The sequence below is a fragment of the Indicator indicator genome, chromosome 1 (assembly GCF_027791375.1).
Source record: "Indicator indicator isolate 239-I01 chromosome 1, UM_Iind_1.1, whole genome shotgun sequence".
NCBI classification, from domain to species: domain Eukaryota; kingdom Metazoa; phylum Chordata; class Aves; order Piciformes; family Indicatoridae; genus Indicator; species Indicator indicator.
The window spans coordinates 1358615-1373724 of NC_072010.1; the positions used below are offsets into that span (position 1 = coordinate 1358615).

Below are 15110 nucleotides of genomic sequence, written 5' to 3' on the forward strand. Positions count from 1 at the left end.
GCCAAGGGCAGCCTGGGCTGCAGCCAAAGCAGTGTTGGCAGCAGAGCCAGAGAGGTGATTCTGCCACTTGGCTCTGCTCTGGGGAGACCTCAGCTGCAGTGCTGTGTGCAGCTCTGGAGCCCTCAGCACAGGAAGGACATGGAGCTGATGGAGAGGCTCCAGAGGAGGGCCAGGAGAATGCTCAGGGCTTGGAGCAGCTCTGCTGTGAGGCCAGGCTGAGGGAGCTGGGGGTGTTCAGCCTGGAGAAGAGAAGGCTCCAGGGAGACCTCAGAGCAGCCTGCCAGGACCTGAAGGAGGCTCCAAGAAGGCTGCAGAGAGACTGTTTGCAAAGGCCTGCAGGGACAGGAGGAGAGGCAATGGCTTCAAAGGAGAGCAGAGCAGATTTAGATTGGATGTGAGGAAGAAGTTCTGCCCCAGGAGGGTGGTGGAACACTGGCACAGGTTGCCCAGGGAGGTGGTTGAGGTCCCATCCCTGGAGCTATTGAAGGTGAGGCTGGAGAGGGCTGTGGGCAACCTGATCTAGTTGGGGATGTCCCTGCTGAGTGCAGGGTGGGGTGGACTGGATGACCTTTGGAGTTCCCTTCCATCCCAGACCTTTCTGTGATTCTATAATCAGGAAGGAAGGAGATAGGATTTTAAGAGAGATCTCATTGTCCTCCTGAAAGGAGGTTGTAGTGAGATGAGTGTTGCCCTCTTCTGCCAAGTGATAGGATGAGAGGAAACAGCCTCAAGTTGTGCCAGGGGAGGTTTAGATTGGATATTAGGAAAATTTTCCTTCCTGCAAGAGTGGTCAGACAATGGCACAGGCTGCCCAGGGAGTCATTGAATCCTCACCCCTAGTGGTGTCCAAAAACCATGGCACTTCAGGACATGTTTTAGTGGCCAAGGTGGTGTTGGGTTGATGGTTGATGGGCTTGATGATCTCAGAGGCATTTTCCAACCTTGATGGTTCAATGGTTCTATGATTTTATGGTGATTGTCCTACAGGTGGATAGAAAATCTGTGGGATGCTCATTGGGATTGGACCCTCTGCTCTTCCCTTCCCTGCTCTCCCTCTTAAACACAGTCTAGAGGAATGCAAACTTTGCCACACTGGCTGAACGTTTTGCTCCTTGTTTGTGTCTTTCCTGAGGATGTCCAGGTGAAAATGTCCCAGGGGTGTGTTGATGTTTGCCTGACATGCAGAAGTTCTTCTGGAGGAAAGGCTTTGCAAAGCTTTGTCTTACACACATCCCCTTCCTCAGCAAACTCTTTGGAGGGGGAGCCTGACAAATGCCTGTGAGCTAGCAGGGCAGTGAGGCACTAAGGTTTGGGGAGGGATAGAGTATAAAGCAGGACTTGGCAGCAAACCAAGCTGTGGGATGGGGTCTTGGGCCACAAAAGGTGGATCCAGCTCCAGGTGTAAGGGTCAGGCAGTGCAGTGTCCATGCTGGTGCTCAGATGTTTGCAGGTATCTCAGTGGGGGCTCTGCTGATCTCTTCAGGGGAGGGAAGCCTTGCTCTTTGCTCACTCAGCCCTGCCTGGTTCTGGACATGGTGATGGATGTCCTTGCACTCTGGCAACATATGAGCTGGCATCACTGGACTGTGCAGAGGGCATTTGTACATCTGTAAGACAGTGTCTTGTTAATGCTCCAGTTAGGAAGCTTGTGATCCATGGTTGTCATCTGTGCCATGAGGGGAAGAGTCATAGAATTATCAGGGTTGGAAGGGTCCTCAAGGATCAGCCACTTCTAACCCTCCTGCCTTAGGCAGGGACACCTCACACTACATCAGACTGGCCAGAGCCTCATCCAGCCTGGCTGCAAACACCTCCAGGGATGAGGCTTCCACCACATCCTTGGGCAACCTGTGCCAGTGTCTCACCACTCTCATGGGGAAGAACTTCTTCCTCACCTCCAGTCTGAATCTCCCCACTTCCAGCTTTGTTCCATTCCCCCCAGTCCTGTCACTCCCTGATAGCCTAAAAAGTCCCTCCCCAGCTTTCTTGTAGCCCCCTTCAGATACTGGAAGGCCACAAGAAGGTCACCTCAGAGCCTTCTCCTCTCCAGACTGAATAGCCCCAACTCTCTCAGTCTACCTCCATAGGAGAGAGGCTCCAGGTCTGTGGAAAATGATATTGCCTAGGAGACGACTTAGAATCATGGAATGGTCTGGGTTGGAAAGGACCTCCAGAGGTGATCCAGTCCAACCTCCTCTGCACTCAACAGAGACATCCTCAACAAGATCAGGTTGCCCAGAGTCCTGTCAACCTTCACCTTCATCTCCAGGGATGGGGCCACAACCACCTCCCTGGGTAACCTGTTCCAGTGATCCACCACCCTCACAGTGATGAATTTGTTCCTCACATCCAATCTAAATCTGCTCTGCTCTACTTTGAAGCCATTGCCTCTCATCCTATCACTGCAGGCCCTTGGGACAGTTTCTCTCCATCCTTCTTGTAGCCCTCTTCAGGTACTGGAAACTCACTATTAGATCTCTGGACCTTTCTCTTCTCCAGACTGAACACCTCCAGCTCCCTCAGCCTGTCCATGTAGCAGAGCTGCTGCAACCCCCTGATTATTTTCCTGGCCCTCCTCTGGACCTGCTCCATCAGCTCCATGTCCTTCCTGTGCTGAGGGCTCCAGAGCTGGACAGAGTACTCCAGAGCAGAGCCAAGTGGTAGAATCACCTCTCTGGCTCTGCTGCCAACACTGCTTTGAATGCAGCCCAGGCTGCCCTTGGCCTTCTGTGCTGCAAGCTCACACTGCTTCTCATCCATCAGCACCCCAAAGTCCTTCTCTGCAGGGATGCTTTCTATTATCTCCTCCCCCAGTACTGACAGTGAGGATTGTTCTAGCCCAGATGCAGAACCCTGCCCTTGCTCTTGTTGAACCTCATGAGGTTCACCTGGGTTCACCTCTCCAGCTTGCCCAAGTCCTTCTGGACTTAAACATCCATAAAGAAAGGGTTAACCTCAGGCAGGCAAATGACTCTGCATGTTTAAGCCAGAGGAGGACAATTACAAGGAGAGATAATCCCAAGTGGATGATGAGTTCCAGCACACCTGACACAGGTGGTTCCATACACCTGGCCCTGGTTGAAGACACTGAACACTGAGGGAATTTTCTACTGCTAAATAACCTTAAAGAGACAAAGTTACAGAGCTGGGCACCAACAGCTTCATTGAAGTGCTGCAAAAACCTCTTTTGAGGAGCAGCTGGAGAAGAAGAGGCTGAAGGGAGACCTTCTGGCTCTCTACAGCTCCATGAAAGGAGGTTGAAGTGAGGTGGGTGTTGGTCTCTTCTCCCAAACCATATGGTAGGATGTGAGGAAATGGCCTCAAGTTGCATCAGGGGAGGTTTAGATTAAATATGAAGAACAATTTCTTTCCTAAAAGAGTGGTCAGGAATTGGAACAGGAAGCCCAGGGAGGTGGTGGACTCTCCATCCCTGTAGGTGTGCAAGAAACCTGTGGCCATGGCACTTTGGGACATGGTTTAGTGGCCATGGTGGTCTTAGGTTAATGGTTGGACTTCATCACCTTAGAGGACTTTTCCAACCAGAGTAACTCTACAATTCTATGACTCACAGAAGGATTTGGGTTGGAAGGGACCTTTAAGTCCAACCCCCAAATTACAGTTGATTTTAAAAAAAAAGAAAGAAATAAAATGGAAGTGACAGCTGAAGGGTTTGGTGCTGCTTTTCTGTGCTGCTAATAACTCACAGATAAAAGAGCTTCAAACTGGTGTGGACTGCTTTTGGCTGCAGAGAGCTGCAAGTCTGCCTCCCACCCACGTTACTCTGTCCACAAGCCTTGCTTTTACAAGCTCAGGTGAAGTAGGGTATTTGGAAAAGATGTTATTGTTCCAGAATAATCACACCAGAGACGTGGAAATCACCTCGGAGCACACCTTTCCTTCCTACTGCATCCAGTTCTGGAGCCCCTTTTAAAAGAAAGGTCTGGATGTGCTGGAAGGTGTCCAGAGAAGGGCCACCAGGATGAGCAGAGGGCTGGAGCTGCTCTGCTATGAGGACAGACTGAGAGAGTTGGGGCTGTTCAGTCTGGAGAGGAAAAGCCTCTGAGGAGACCTTCTTGTGGCCTTCCAGTATCTGAAGGGGGCTACAGGAAAGCTGGGGAGGGACTTTTGTGGGTGTCAGGGAGTGACAGGACTGGGGGGGATGGAGCAAAACTAGAAATGGGTAGATTCAGATTGGATCTTAGGAAGAAGTTCTTCCTCATGAGGGTAGTGAGAGACTGGCACAGATTGCCCAGGGAGGTGGTGGAAGCCTCATCCCTGGAGGTTTTTGCAGCCAGGCAGGATGTGGTTCTGAGCAATCTGCTGTGGTGTGAGTTGTCCCTGCCCATGGCAGGGGGTTTGGAACTGTCTGAGCCTTGAGGTCCCTTCAAACCCTGACAATTCTGTGATTCTGTGATTTCCATTGAGCACTGTGGCGCACATCTTCCTGCTGGGAAAATAGATCCTCAGGGGGAACAGAGCCAAGATATTTCTAATTACTATTTGGAACTGTTTTCTGATATTCAGTGAGCTGGACAGAGGGTTAAAAAAAAAAAAAAAAAAAAAAAAGAAGTTGTAGGACAAGTAGTGGTGAAAGAAGTGAGATGGGTGTTGGGTGGCAGCCAGTTCCCTGCTGCTGCTCAAATCACATGAGGGTAGAGGCTGCCCCAGAGCTGGGACGTGACCTCATGGAGCTGTTCTTGGTGTTTCCTTCCTCTCAAGAAAGGTGCTGTCATATTTTGTGCCTCCAAGACATGTGTCCAGGCTGGAGAGATGACTGAGTGCAAGCTGGAATACAGGAGGTTCCACAGGAACATAAGGAAAAACTTTTTCATTGTGGGGGGGACGGAGCCCTGGAACAGGCTGCCCAGAGAGGTTGTGGAGTCTCCTTCCCTGGAGGCATTCAAAACCTTCCTGGATGTGTCCTTGTGTGAACTGCCCTAGGTGATCCAGCTCTGGCAGGGGGGTTGGACTGGGTGACCTTTCAAGGTCCCTTCCAGACCCTAAGATTCTGTGACTCTGAGTCTGACACTCTCTGATTCTCTGACTCTGTGATTCTGTGACTGTGATTATCTGACTCTGTGATTCTCTGACTTTGATTCTGGGACTCTGGGATTCTGTGACTGTGACTCTGTGACTGTGATTCTGTGACTCTGATTCTGTGACTCTGATTCTGTAACTCTCTAATTCTGTAACTCTCTGATTCTGTGACACTGTGATTCTGTGACACTGTGATTCTGTGACTCTGATTCTGTGACTCTGATTCTGTGACTCTGATTCTGTGACTCTGATTCTGTGACTCTCTGATTCTGTGACTCTCTGATTCTGTGACTCTGATTCTGTGACTCTCTGATTCTGTGACTGTGATTCTGTGCCTCTGTGACTCTGTGGTTGTGTCACTACCCCTGCAAACTGTAATACTCCGTTAAGCACTGAGAGGTTTTTATAATTAGCTTATTTTAATTTATTTTCTTAATGCATCCCTCCAAGCTGGGAGCCCACTGAAGCAGACAGAGCAAGAAGATGATCAGGATTCAGGGAATTTGCACCCAAATGTGTGGTAAAATATAAATATAGCTGAAGGGGGTCTACAAGAAGGCTGGAGAGAGACTCTTTGCAAAGGCCTGGAATGATAGGACAAGGGGCAATGGCTTCAGACTAGAGAAGATCAGATTTAGATTGGATGTGAAGAACAAATTCTTGTCTGTGAGGGTGGTGGAACACTGGAACAGGTTGCTCAGGGAGGTGGCTGGGGCCTCATCCCTAGAGATATTCAAAGTGAGGCTGGACAGGGCTGTGGGTATCCTGATCTAGTTGAGGATGTCCCTGCTGACTGCAGATGGGGTTGGACTGGATGCCCTTTGGAGGTCCCTTTCAACCCAAACCATTCTGTGATTCTATGATTTTATATATATATATATACATACATCTGTAATCAGGTATATTGACCTGGTTATAGGTCAAAGAAAGATGATGGAGTTGAAGAGATGATGGTCCCATCACATCAATGTTTTTCTATCAACCTATCTCACAGTATCACAGAATGGTTGGAGTTGGAAGGGACCTCTGGAGCTCATCCAGTCCAACCCCCTTGCTCAAGCAGGGGCACCTCCAGCAGCTTGCCCAGGATCACAATGGCCAGCTGGGGTTGGAAAGTCACCAGAGAAGGAGACTCCACAACCTGTCTGGGCAGCCTGCTCCAGGGCTCTGTCACCATCACACCAAAGAAGTTTCTGCTGACATTCAGATGGAACCCCCTGGCTTCCAGTTGATGTCCACTGCCCCTTGCCCTGTTGCTGGACACCACTGAACAGAGACTGGTCCCATCCTCTTGACCATCACCCTTGAGCTCTTGCTGAGCACTGATCAGATCCCCTCTGGGGCTGCTCTCCTCCAGGCTCTCAGCCCCAGGGCTCTCAGCCTTTGCTCCTCACAGAGATTCTCCAGACCCCTCACCATCTTCACAGCCTTGGCTGGACTCTCTCCAGTAGCTCCCTGTCTCTCTTGGAGGGAGCCCAGAACTCAGTTCTCATCATGTCCTAACCTGACAGGATAATTTTTTGCAGGCTTCTATTCCAGTTGTAATGAATGAGAAGAGCTACCCCAGCCCTTACTTCACTTGCAGAGAAGGCAATGGGGAACATGAACAGGCAGGAGACCATTCCCATTCCACTCATCTGTATTGTAACCATGATTTATTTCTGGTCTGGGCTCCCTTTTGGAGGTCTTATCCAAGAGCTGTTGGGTAAGACCCTGTCTTCAGACAGCCTCTTGCAGTTTTCCATTTTAATCCATATTTCCACAAGCAGCTGTTGGAAGAAGGCCCTTTGGCCAGCTGGGACATGAGCAAGACCTGGTGCCAGCTTGACTCAAAAAGATGGGGATGGGAATGCCTCAGGGGACTGAGGAGAGAAATAAACCACTCTTTCACCTCTCAGTCTCAGATTTAAAGCTCACCACAGCAGAAAACAGGAGGGGTTTTGCACAACAGGCTGGTAGGCACATCTCTCTGGGCCAAGAAGTTGGATGTTGCAGCAGCAGCTCCAGGAGCAACAGAAGAAATCTGGTGGCTCAGCAATGCACAGTCCTGCTCCCAGCCTAAAAACCAGGCAAAAGTTAAAAGGAGTTTGGGGCTGGTTTGGAAGTGTCCTCTGCATATGGGGAGCTCTAGATGCTCAATGTTTTCAATGAGCTTTTTCCCAAGGGATCTCAAAGTGTCCAGAGAAGGGCCATGAGGATGAGCAGAGGGCTGGAGCTCCTCTCCTATGAGGATAAAAACTGAGAGACTTGGGGCTGTTCAGTCTGGAGAAGAGAAGGCTCCAAGGAGACCTTATTGTGACCTTCCAGTATCTGAAGGGGGCTCCAAGAAAGCTGGGGAGGGACTTTTGAGGGTGTCAGGGAGTGATAGGACGGGGGGGATGGAGCAGACCTAGAAGTGAGTAGATTCAGATTGGATGTTAGGAAGAAATTCTTCCCCAGGAGGGTGGTGAGAGACTGGCACAGGTTGCCCAGGGAGGTGGTGGAAGCCTCATCCCTGGAGGTTTTTGCAGCCAGGCTGGAGGTGGCTGTGAGCAACCTGATCTAATGTGAGGTGTCCCTGCCCATGGCAGGAGGATTGGGACTAGATGATCCTTGAGGATCCTTCCAACCTTAACAATTCTATGATTCTTAAAAAGCAGATTCTTTTTTTTTTTCCCCCAAATGACAGAAGAAGAAATTGAGATTAGGAATGGGGTAGGGGTCTGATCTTTTGCCCAGAGGTGTAGCAAACTCACCTCTCTTGTACCAACTGGGACAGACATGTCCCTGTGGATAAATGCTGTGGTTTAATGTCATGGGAACAGGGACAGACCCATTCATGAGAGCTGGGACAGACAAATCTCTCCCCATCTATAGAAATCTCTGGCCAGCTGCAGCTACATTAAAGTCTTGATGCCAAACTAAAACCCACCTCATTTCTGGTGGATGTCTCAATCAGATCCTTACATTTCACTTTGAGAGAAGAAAATGAGACTTGCTCAGTGGGTTGGGCATAGCTGAAGGCTGTCTTAATGAAAATTAAACCTAATGTTATCTTATCTACATTTTATATTCTTATTTTGTGTGTGCTTTTAGGGACCTAGATCTCCTGAATACTATTGGGGAAGCTAAAATCAGCCAAGAATGGGCTGGGAGAGCATCTGAGCAAGAAGGGGGCAATGATAGAAGATGGAAAGGGACTATTTGTCAGGGGATATAGTGACAGGATGAGGGATATCAGTTTTAAACTGGCAGAGAGTACCTTTAGATTAGATATTAGGAAGAGATTCTTCACTGTGAGGGTGGTGAGACACCAGAACAGGTTGCCCAGAAAAGTTCTGGATGCCCCATTCCTGGAAATGTTCAAAGTCAGGTTGGATGAGGCTTTGGGCAACCTGATCTAGTGGAAGGTATCCCTGCCTGTGGCAGGGGGTTTGGAGCTAGATCATAGAATTATAGAATCAGTCAGGGTTGGAAGGGACCACAAGGCTCAGCCAGTTCCAACCCCCCTGCCATGGGCAGGGACACCTCACACTACATCAGGCTGGCCACAGCCTCATCCAGCCTGGCCCTAAATACCTCCAGGGATGGGGCCCCTAAGTTCCCTTCCAATCCAAACCATCCTACAAGTTTATGATGTCTTAAAATGCCCACTGCTAGCAGGGGCCTGGCAGCATTTCCCCCCACCCTGTGATGAGGAGAAGGAAGACAGGGATGGAAACACCTTGCAGAGAGTGTGGGGGTAACCCTCCCCCTTCTCGCTCCCCACTTCCAAATCCCCATCCCAGGCAGCAAGCTGCAACACTGAGACCAAGACCTTTCCCCTTTCCTCTCTGGGCTGAGGAACGAGAGCCCTGCCGGGACCCGCCCCTCCCCGCCCTCCTCCTCCTCCTCCTCCTCGGAGCTATATAGGGATGCGCTGCTGTTGCTTCTCCCACTTGCCGGCTGCCCCGGAGCTGCGGAGCTGGGTGCCCTCCTCCATCTCATGGCCCTGGCCGGGACCTGACCTTCTCCCTCCCGCAATGAAGACCATCATCGCTGCCTACTCCGGGGTGCTGCGAGGTACGAGGGGGGTTACGGAGGATGGGGCGGGGTGGGGGGGGATGCAGAGATGGGCACCGGGAGGATGCTCCGACGGGGGAGCAGCATCCCGGCTGTTCGAGGTGCTGGGTGGGACGCAAGCAGCAGCCAAATCTGATGTTCTCCTGGTTCTTCCTGCCTGCGGGAATGCTTGGTTGGGAAGAGAAGAAGCGATGTGCAATGGCGGGGAGGCTGGCTGCAGCTTTTCTTAGTGGTGGGGGAGGAGGGCAGGATTACAGCTCCCTGCTCAGGTTTTGCTTTTTAAGTGAGCTTGAGGAGATCAAGCAGCTTTCCCGAAGCTGTTGCAGAAGGTTCTGCTTTATCTAACTGAGTTTGCACTTGCTTAAAACCACATTTTTTTTCCTTATCTTCCTGCTTGTGGTAGGAGGGAGGAAATTGTAGTATTTTAGCAACGCTGCACGGCTGGCAGCCTTATCTTGTGATGCTGAGGTCTCCACACCTCCATCAAAACACAGCAGGGGGGAAATAAAAACCAAACCAAAACACCATGCCGGCATCGGTGTTTGTTGTTGCTTTATAATGGGGAGCTGAAGATTTGGTGTGAAAGCAAGGGCTGGCAGGGTTGGGAAGCACGGCTGAGTTTGCTTCCACAACCCTCCATGGTGGTTAAAGTCACTTCCTCGCTGAAAGGAGCAGGTCGGGTGGCAGTGGCTGACTCCCACCCTGGGCAGAGCTGCTGCAGGCTGCAACTTGTAGGCTGAAAACACTGTGGGGAAACGAGATAGGAAAGCCGAAAGTGCAGGTTCCCTTGGGTGCTTGCAAAAGCAGCTCCAGGGAAGCTCAGGGGGATGAATTCAACAGGTCTAAATATTTTGCTTGATAGATCCTCCTGGAAGGGCGTTTGTCGAGGTTTGCGAACGCTGAGGGCTTTGCAGGAAAATGCCCTTGGACAACAATTTGCCCTGAAGAGTCCTTGAGTGGTTGCTCCTTGTTACAAAAGGGGTGCTTTGGTTCTCTTTTTGCCCTGAAAAAGCAAACTGCTGATTGCTCCTGGGGTCCTGAAGGGTCCTTGAGTGGTTGCTCCATGTTACAAAAGGGGTGCTTTGGTTCTCTTTTTGCCCTGAAAAAGCAAACTGCTGATTGCTCCTGGGGTCCTGAAGGGTCCTTGAGTGGTTGCTCCATGTTACAAAAGGGGTGCTTTGGTTTTCTTTTTGCCCTGAAAAAGCAAACTGCTGATTGCCCCTGGGGTCCCGAAGGGTCCTTGAGTGGTTGCTCCTTGTTACAAAAGCGTTGGTTTGGTTTTCTTTTTGCTCCTGGGGTCCCGAAGGGTTCTTGAGTGGTTGCCCCTTGTTACAAAAGGGGTGCTTTGGTTTTCTTTTTGCCCTGAAAAGGCAAACTGCTGATTGCTCCTGGGCTGAAGAGACCTGTGAAATAGTTTGTTGATTAGGCAAATCGTTATCAAGGCTAAGAGGACCGGAACCTGGTGACTTAACCCCTAAGCTCTTGCTTTTTTCTACCTAGTCCTGCATGCAGAGCTGCTGGTGCTCATCTGTCCTGCTCTGGCAGGACTCGATGTTCTTTGGGGGTCCCTTCGAACCCCTAATATCCTCTGATCTGTCAGACCTGAGAGCAGAGATGGATCTGTGGGATCACTTGTGACCAAGTGAGAAGATCTCTGTGTGTGTGTGTGTGTGTGTGCTCCCCAGGCCCAGAGCTGGTCCTGAAAGCAATTTAGCTTTGCTTACCCAACAGGCAGAAGAGGACATGTTTGAGCTGAGGGAGGTCTTTGGAGTTAATAGCATGTGAGCTGTTAAACTGAGAGGTAGCTGCAAACCAATAAATCATTCAGGAGCCCTATAAAACATGTAGGGCTGGCCCCAGACCTCAGTGGCCACCTCGTTGGCACTGCCAGGTTAGTGATGGATCTGGGACGTGTGCATAAGGCCAACTGGAGTGTGGTTTGGGGACAGTGATTGGCCTCATCTCCAGCTAATCCTGCTTAGGGATGGAAAGCTGTCTTAACTCTCCTCGGGCCAGTCTTCCTCTGAGGCACCTCGTGGGGGTCCTGCAGTGATATTTGTGCTTCCCTTACTCATTTCTTCGTCTGCTTCTGCCTGGGGAGATGTTGCCTTGGTGATCGCAGCATCCACCAACGCAGCCCCTTGCCAGATCTGTTGCCTGCCATGGGCAAACATGACACAGGAGCAGCTTCAAAGCCTTCTGGTTGGAAGCAAAAAAAAAAAAAAAAAAACAAAAAAAAAAAAAAAAAAACCAGATGCCTGCCAGAGGAGCTCAGGCTCAGGCTGGCTTTGGGGATGACAGCGTGAGACCCTGCAGATCAAAGATGGGCAAGGATGATGTGGGGCAGTGGTTTTGGCCACAACAACCCCAAGCAGTGCTACAGGCTGGGGACAGAGTGGCTGAGAGCAGCCAGGCAGAGAGGGACCTGGGGGTGCTGGTTGAGAGTAGGCTGAACAGGAGCCAGCAGTGTGCCCAGGAGAGCCAATGGCATCCTGGCCTGGATCAGGAATAGTGTGGCCAGCAGGACAAGGGAGGTTCTTCTTCCCCTGTACTCAGCTCTGCTCAGGCCACACCTTGAGTGCTGTGTCCAGTTCTGGGCTCCTCAGTTCAAGAGAGATGTTGAGGGACTGGAAGGTGTCCAGAGAAGGGCAATGAGGCTGGGGAAGGGTCTGGAGCACAGCCCTGTGAGGAGAGGCTGAGGGAGCTGGGGGTGTTTAGCCTGGAGAAGAGGAGGCTCAGGGCAGACCTCATTGCTGTCTACAACTCCCTGAAGGGAGGTTGTAGCCAGGTGGGGGTTGGGCTCTCCTCCCAGGCAACCAGCAGCAGAAGGAGGGGACACAGTCTCAAGCTGTGCCATGGGAGGTCTAGGCTGGATGTCAGGAGGAAGTTCTTCACAGAGAGAGAGATTTGCCATTGGAATGTGCTGCCCAGGGAGGTGGTGGAGTCCCCATCCCTGGAGATGTTCAAGAGAAGCCTGGATGAGGCACTCAGTGCCATGGTCTGGTTGATTGGGTAGGGCTGGGTGCTAGGTTGGACTGGATGAGCTTGGAGGTCTCTTCCAACCTGGTTGATTCTATGATTCACACATGGGGCTTCATGTGCTGCTTGATTGTGTCAGGGCTGGCCTCACAGGAAGCACCTTTTCCACTCTCATCTGACAGAAGTTTGGGGTGAGGGAGAGGATTTTGCTCAACTTTCCCTAGGGGCTAGTCTTGTGCTTCACCTGAGCCACAATTCTGCTTTGTGGGGGACCTGAGGGCTCCTGTTTTTAGGAGCACAGCACCACTGCTAGCTGTGTTATGGTGTCAGCAGGCCAAGGGAGGTGATTCTGCTCCCCCCTCTTCCACTGTGGTAAGACCTCACCTGCAGTAGTGTCCAACTCTGGAGTCCTCAGCACAAGAACATGGATGTGATGGAGAAGGTCTAGAGGAGGAGAGAAGAAAGATCAGAGGGCTGGAACCCCTCTGCTATGAGGAGAGGCTGAGAGCTGGAGTGGCTCAGCTGGAAGAAGGCTTCAAAGAGACCTTCTGGCATTTCAGTACTTAAAGGTGGCCAATAGGAAAGCTGGGGACAGACTTTTTACCCAGGCCTGTTGTGGCAGGAGAAAGGGTGATAGCTTGAAACTAACAGAGGGGAGATTTAGAGTGGATATAAGGAAGAAATGTTTTGCTGTGAGGGTGGTGAAACACTGGCCCAAGCTGGCCAGAGAGGTGGTAGCTGCCCCATGCCTGGAAACATCACAGGTGAGGTTAGGAGAGGCCCTGAGCAACCTGAGCTGGTGGAAGATGTCTTTGCTCACTGCAGGGGGATTGGACTAGATGACCTTTGAAGGTCCCTTCCATATGACTGTGCAACAGAACTGCCTGGGAGGCAGAGGTCTGGACTTGCTCTTGAGTCAGCTCCTAGATGCCTTCCTGGTTGGATGATTCCCTTTCTCTTGGGATCAGAGAGTCACAGAATTGTTTTGGTTGGAGAAGACCTCTAAAATCCTTGTGACTAATCATCAATCTAACACCACCCTGGCCATCAAACCATGTCCCAAGGTGGGCATGCTTGTCTAGAGCTATCAGGCACTGCTGAGTTAAATCTCAACCTCTTGGCTGGTCTCCTGGGTCTGCCCTCATGGTCACATCACTTTAACCTGCACGCAGCTCTGACTGTAGAGAAGATCAAGTTCAGTGCTGCAGGTAGCTGAAGATCTAACATGAGATAAATGCCCAAGCAAATTTATTTTGCCATGCAGAATGCCAGCTCCTGTCTCAAGGGGCTGAAAGAATTGTCCCTGTGAACTACTTTGACCTCCAGTCAGAGTAATTTTTTTTTAACTGCAGATGATATGGGATTATGGAGCAGCCTCCAGGAGCAACCTGGTCATGAATTGTTGGGCAGGGCAGGGCAGGAGGACTACACCCCACACTGTTAATCTGTTGGTTTCTGACTGATTTCTCCCTATCTACTACCCCTAACAACAAACCTGGAAGTGGAGCCAGCTTGTGCACTTCCCCTGGAGCACCTGAGGGAACCCAAGACACAGAGGAACTTGTGCTGCTCAAGGGGTTTGGCAGATATCATGTCTGATGGAGCAGCTTGCCTTTTGCATGGGTCCTCAGGAGCATCCTGGGACTGGGCTGTTGATCTAACCTAGCTGCTTTGTGCCTTGGCAGAGGCTGCCAAGCTCTTGGCTAATTAGCTCAAAATGTCAGTCATAGGGTGGTGGGGGTTGGAAGGGATCTCTGGAGGTCACAGTCTCTCAGTCTATCAGAGGTTGGAAGGGACCTCCAGAGATCATCAGGTCCAACCCCCCTGCCAGAGCAGCACCACCCAGGGGAGTCTGCACAGGAATGCATCCAGGTGGGGTTGGAAAGGCTCCAGAGAAGGAGACTCCACAACCCCCCTGGGCAGCCTGCTCCAGGGCTCTGTCACCCTCACACCAAAGAAGTTTCTCCTCATGTTGAGCTGAAATTTTCAATGTTCAAGTTTGAACCTATTCTTCCTTGGCTTATCACTGTGAACCAGTGCTTGGCCCCCTCCCCTTGACACCCACCCCTCACACATTGAGAGACATTGATCAGATCCCCTCTCAGCCTTCTCTTCTCCACACTAAACAGCCCCAGGCCTCTCAGCCTCTCTTCCCAGGGGAGATGCTCAAGTCCCCTAAGCATCCAGTCCAACCCCCCTGCTAAAGCAGGGTCACCCACAGCAGCTTGCCCAGGATCACAATGTCCAGGCAGGTTTGGAACCTCTCCAGAGAAGGAGACTTCACAACCTCTCTGGGAAGCCTGCTCCAGGGCTCCAGCACCCTCACAGCAAAGAATTTTTTCCTCATCCTCAGGTGGAACCTGCTGGGTGTGAGTTTGTGCCTGCTGTCCCTTGTGCTGTTTCTGGACATCACTGAAAAGAGTCTGGCCTCATCCTCCTGACAATCATCCTCTTGATATTGATCAGCTGTGATGGTTTGAAACTGATTGCTTCTGGGGCAGCTCTTCTCCAGGCTCAACAGCCCCAGGGCTCTCAGCCTTTCCTCCTCACAGAGATGTTCCAGGTCCTTCAGTATCTTCCTAGCCTCTGTTGGACTCTCTCTCTGCCTAGAATTGGACCTAGGAGTCCAGCTGTGACCTCACTAGTGCCACTTTGAATGATCACAGGATGTTAGGGGTTGGAAGGGACCTCTGGGGGTCATTGGCCCAAGCCCCCTGCCAGAGCAGGACCATAGAATCTAGCACAAGTCACAGAGGAACACATCCAGATGGGGCTGGAAAGGCTCCAGAGAAGGAGACTCCACAGCCTCTCTGGGCAGCCTGTTCCAGTGCTCTGGGACCCTCACAGGGAAGAAGTTCCTCCTCCTGTTGAGGTGGAACCTCCTGTCCTGGAGTTCCTATCCATTGCCCCTTGTCCTCTCAGAGGGGGCAACTGAGCAGAGCCTGTCCCCTCCCTCCTGACCCCCAGCCCTCAGATATTGATAGACATTGATCAGATCCCTCTCAGACTTCTCCTCTCCAGACTAACCACCCCCAGGGCTCTCAGTCTCTCCT

At 51.2% G+C, this 15110-nt stretch overlaps 1 protein-coding gene across 1 annotated transcript in view; it reads left to right on the forward strand.

Moving 5' to 3' along the window:
- Window positions 1-8997: 8997 nt before the first annotated feature.
- DGAT2 (diacylglycerol O-acyltransferase 2) overlaps window positions 8998-15110 on the forward strand; it is a 45653-nt gene continuing 39540 nt past the window's right edge. The window contains exon 1 of the mRNA XM_054400163.1: window positions 8998-9078. Coding sequence (XP_054256138.1) covers window positions 9039-9078 — 40 coding nt within the window. The 5' untranslated portion in view covers window positions 8998-9038. The remainder of the gene's footprint in view (window positions 9079-15110) is intronic.